The 5,361-nt window shown below is 34.1% G+C and overlaps 1 protein-coding gene across 1 annotated transcript; it reads right to left on the bottom strand.

The window, feature by feature from the left end:
• Nucleotides 1-498: 498 nt before the first annotated feature.
• On the bottom strand, nt 499-4,932 carry LOC117108630 (protein N-terminal asparagine amidohydrolase-like). The gene is given in 9 exon segments (XM_033250722.1): nt 499-804; nt 1,262-1,315; nt 1,794-1,847; nt 2,834-2,907; nt 3,541-3,649; nt 3,995-4,060; nt 4,324-4,383; nt 4,386-4,425; nt 4,903-4,932. Coding segments are annotated over 9 exon segments (618 nt in total). The 3' UTR covers nt 499-673.
• Nucleotides 4,933-5,361: the final 429 nt, after the last annotated feature.

A 5,361-nucleotide genomic window follows, 5' to 3' on the forward strand; every position in this document is an offset into this window, starting at 1 on the left:
TCATCATCTACAATAAAAATTAAAAATGATTATTTTAATTCAAAATCAAATCATGACATAACATAAAAGGCACATAAAGTAAATTAACTTTATTATGATCCTGAAATATGTAACTCAGATTTTTGAATTCATTATTTTAAATGGGTTTAGAATCCCAATAAGAAATTTGTATTGGGCAGTGTGGTTGATAATTTCAAAGCTTAGCCAGTTGATTTTACAAGTCCCCATCCATTGATTAATTATACAAATAATAAATGTTTATGAATTCAATGGGAAGAACACTTTCATGTGTGTAAAAACTGACTGTTCATTCAATGAGGCAGAGCCAAGTTGAATGGAGCAGACAATCTTTCAACTTATGAAAATATTCTTTATATTGCGCGAATAAAAAACATTCATTATTTGTTTTATAACACACCTAAAATAGATCCTTGTCATTTGATATTTTATTAAAAAAATCTTTTTTTTCTGAATGGAACAGTCCAGCTTCTTTTAACAAATGAAAAGATTAGGTTGAGAGGTGAAACAGATAAAAAAAAATGATACAAAAATGCAAGCATGGAACTCATAGTTTGTGACGAAATGGCGTAAATAACCAATGTCATGTGATGTGAAATCCACCAATCAAATGACAAGAATCTATTAATAGGCATGTTATAAATCAACCTCATTACTATAAAATATTACATATAATTTTTCTTACATCCTTATCACCAACAAATGTTTTGGTACTCCTAAGGGTCATATCTGGTCCTTTGTCTGAAAAAGTTGCAGGAAATATTGTTCCATTTTTTAAATCAACACCTGCCAATCAAAATAAATAAGTGCATTCATGTTAATATATGTACAATTATGCAAATATTATAATTATGGATGTAATTAATTGTATCATAGCTTACATCAAAACCTTAATTGAAAATAATAAAAACTACAGCCTTAACATCGGCACTGGTTCGAGCTACTACTCGCTAAAGGTTTCGGTTTGCTAAAGCATGTCTTCTCGGATAAGGACTTAAAATGGAGGTCCAGTGTACAAATCTGGCTCTTGTGCATTTCAAAGAACCCACTGCATCTATCGGAAGAAGAGGGAGTTACCCTGATGATATGGTTCATTTAAGCACCTGTCGTCGTGGAATGATGTGAACATTTAGCTACTATAAATGGCTCTTTAAAACCGCTAGGTAGTCACAGACCAATTTTCAATTAATACTATAAATAATAAATTTATTTTGACTAAAAGAGAGAAAAAAGGTAGACGAACCAATGCCATAAATAACAGGCCAATGTATTCCATTCTTCACTACATCATTAAAATCTAAAATCAAAGAAATAAATCTACATTAGATTGAGATGCAGCTTATAATGATTTGAGACAAAGTCTGTAAGTAATTGGAGGTGGTCTTCAATTTGGAGTCTGAGGAAACATGTATTACATTTTTTTAATGGTTTCCAGGGCCTTGTGTAGGTTAATTGCAATATAAAAAGGAAAAGCAAACACTTACAGGGTTGTAGCTACAGAACACTATGGTTGGGCGATAGACATTTCAACGGTTGTGGGTGACAACATTTGTAAATTCTAAATAATAAGAGTGGATTTTAAGGATGGTAAAGTGGGTTAATAAAGGTGGGTGGCAGGTCATGACATTAGCTTTAGACTGGGTGGAAAACATGAAAGCTGGGTGGCCATGCCCACCTCAGCCCACCATAACTACATCGCTGCAGTAAATCAAAGTCATAGACATAGCACTTTTAAACCATGGATTAAGCTAAGTTAGAAATGGATGAAATCTTACCTGACATGCAAGCAGTCATCAAAGAAATTGGAAGTGGTTGGTTGTGAAATTCATCTGTGAAAAAATAGAAGCTGAAATAACAGCAAACACCGTATGAGGTAATATAGAAATCCAATTATGTTTTCACAACAGAAATCAACCGATTCTAGATGTCATGACAAGAATCTTTATTTTATTTATTTATTTAACTTTCTTTTATAAGGGTGGCTCTTACAGCGAGGCTGACTCAAAGAGGCCCTTATAACAAATACAAACATATAAAGTAACATGAGTAAAATACAGAGAGAATAAATAAAATAGATTTTTTATAAAATTTAAAAACAATGTATAACAGTATTCTCAAAAATTGTTAAACTAACCTTAAAAATTTCAATTTCAATAAAATCAGTCTTTAACTATATTTGAGTGCTTTTTTTAGTTTATTTTAAAAAGAGTAAAATGTATTGCAGTTTAGCATATCATTAGGGAGTGAACTAAGATAGTAGGGGCCTTTTGGAAAGACAAAAAAAAGAAAAAGGAATTATTGATCATCCAAAATGCTCCAGAGGTGTCTAAAAAACAAACACTCCTCTAAGGTAGTTTTGTCTCTCGATAGACCCCTTTCAGACAACTTTGGATTCACCCTTGCAATACATAATTGAATAATAAGGAAGTTTTCGATTGCATCACGACATAAAAACATCTGTGCAAGGGAGAACGCTACGTTCTCGCTGTCATGCGGATTTTAGTTTACAAATTGGCGCAAATCTGTTTTGCAGACGACCATGAATGAATCCATTCTAGTGTCAAAGCACTGCAGAAATAGAAAGCTCCCTTTTGAATTCATTTTGTCAAACAGACAACAATACACTGACCTCTGAAATCATGAATACCAGATCAGATCATGCGCTAACATCTATTATAAGTCAATTGTGATGTTATCAATGTAACTCCCAATGTTATTTTCCTATTCAAAACCATGCACTAATTGTTAATAACATATGCTGCAGTAATTGGCATTCTTTCAAAATATGCATGCATTAAGATTTGATTGCTCATACCAAGTATATCTTTTGTTAATGACTGCGATTGGAGACGGTCATCACAAAATCCACCAAATATATGCAGCTCTAACCTGCAAAAAAGAGGGAAATAATTGTCAATCAATACAAGATAAAAAATAAGGGGGAGGGGAAATGGAAGGGAAGAGGAAAGCGGAGAAGAGGAAGGGGGAGAATGGGAGGAAGAAGAGGAAAGAGAAGGGCGAGGGGTGTAGCATTTGATAGTAGCTTGTTGGTATCTAGGGCATGCATGCTGGGAAAACTATTACCAACTACGGTGGTTTATATCGACTAACGTGTGGGAAAAGTCTGCTAGCATTCTGTATTTCCTTGGGTTCAGTAACTTTACATGGTCAGCATGCTGCTTAAGTACTGTGTAGTCACTCTCAGCTGGCCATGCTAAGATACTGCAGCTTGCACTGTTGACAGTCTGTAAAGTGGTTTATGGTATGTTTCAACTACTGTATATTCCTTGGCTCGCATTAAAAAGCCATTAACTTTCCATTCACGCATACTGTATGTGATCCGTGTATAAGACAAATCCTGAGTTTGGTTTTTGGACGATTTTTTACGTCAGTCAGACATATAAAACAACCACCCACAGTCACTTTTCATTATCAATTATGCTGCATTAGCATCAGGTCCCCTACTATCTACTGTAGGTATAAAACAACACATTTGAAAAAAAATGAATAAGAAAATGTCACCTTCCAGATAACTTGGCATCACTTAACATCATTACTGTTGCTAGCATGTCTTTGATGCCCTGCTCTGTACCATTACCATCACAGTGGGCCACACAAGTTGCACCACTACCTAATAAATAAAAAAAAATAAAAAACAAGGTGCAGATATATAAGTTGAGATAAGTACTTTAAATATCATATTTAATTGCACACTAGAACCCCTATTAAGGGGACACCATCAGAACCAAAAAAGTGTCCCAATAATAAGGATGCCCCTTTACAGGGGCTGAAAATATTACATGGCTGAACATGTGTCTCCTAAATAGGGTGTCCCAAAGGAGGGGTTCTGCAGTACAGAATTACCTTTTTACATGTAGGTATGTTGTCATTATCATTAAGCAAAAATTATGAAGAAAAACTACATTAAAAGAGCCCCTCCAACCATCCCCCCCCCCAAAAAAAACTTGTCATTTACCTTTATTCCTGAGAACAAGTATATGACATGTTGTTGCATCTTCTGTCCCTATAACACTGATTGCATCTATGAAAGACAAAAAGATATAGCAAGTCATATCAGATGGTCTATTCTACAGTGCATAATTTACCACAAGGTCCTGCCTGCAAAGAATCAAATAATAATGTAATACAATGTTGACCATAGCGCATTCTCAATATGTGGTAATAAAATATATTTGGCGTTTTTTTTTTCCCTTTTGCTCTTTCCAAAACGGGGAGGGGCCCAGGTTACGTGGACCAACATTGGATCCGCGCCTCCATCTGTGGGAGTGTATGAAATGGTCTTACCATCATCTGGGAGGGAGCAGGCAAATTCTCTCTGATTTACATAGAGTACTCCATTGAGTGGCACGTCTGTACAGGCTGTGACCGAAACTTGATTGCTTCTTCCTGTTGGAAAAAATACAGGTCTCTTTCTAATTAAAGACCCATCTTGACTTAAAGACCAAAAATGTCTTTTAGTCAAAAGTTAGTGGTCTTTAATTGGAGGGAGAATTGTATAGTTGATTTCATTTTTTCTAAATGTGAGGTTTATTCAGTGAACGTATGTAGAATGTATAGAGATCATTAAAATAATCGCTAAAATTAAATATCAGTTTAAAATGTTTTTAGGAATTTTTGGTCTCAAGGTTCATTAAATACATTGATATTTATATATATATATTTTTTTAAGCTAGTTCTATTAGGGAGTCATTACATAACATTTTCCTGGTTCTATAATCTTCTTCATACACCTGGGATTGGTAGTTATTCATTGTGGTTGGGGATTTCCATCTGGGATTAGGAAACTTTCAAGTAGTACATGTTGAGACTTATGCAATGCAAATTTCTGCCACTATTTTATTTATTTCCTTTGTGAACACACACCTCTGGAAAGGCAGCACTTACAAGAGTCATGCGTTCAACTTAAATTTTAAAAAAAATATTTAAAAACTTAGGCCCACATCAACAAAATAACACAGATACAGGTAACACAGATACAGGTACTGTATACACAGACTAAACTGTACCCACAATATTAAAACTATAATTTTTTTTAAAAAATCACTTTTTAAATAATACTATTGAAAATTAAAGGTATGGAATAACTTTGTATATTTTTATGCAGCCATATTAAGCCTATTTTAATTAATTGCCTAATCCATTTAACAAGAGAATTCAGATTAATTAACAAATTTAAAAATATAATTAGGCCATGTAAAAAAAAAAGTTGTTGATCGTGTTCTCCCTACTTAAAAAAAAAACCCCAGCCCCCCCCCCCCCCCCCCCATAAAAAAGGTAAAAAAATTAAGAAGGGATACTTGCAATTAGTATCCCTCACTTATG

This window comes from Anneissia japonica, unplaced genomic scaffold, assembly GCF_011630105.1.
Source record: "Anneissia japonica isolate Jap-2015-1 unplaced genomic scaffold, ASM1163010v1 scaffold287618_len18578_cov137, whole genome shotgun sequence".
Lineage (NCBI taxonomy): Eukaryota > Metazoa > Echinodermata > Crinoidea > Comatulida > Comatulidae > Anneissia > Anneissia japonica.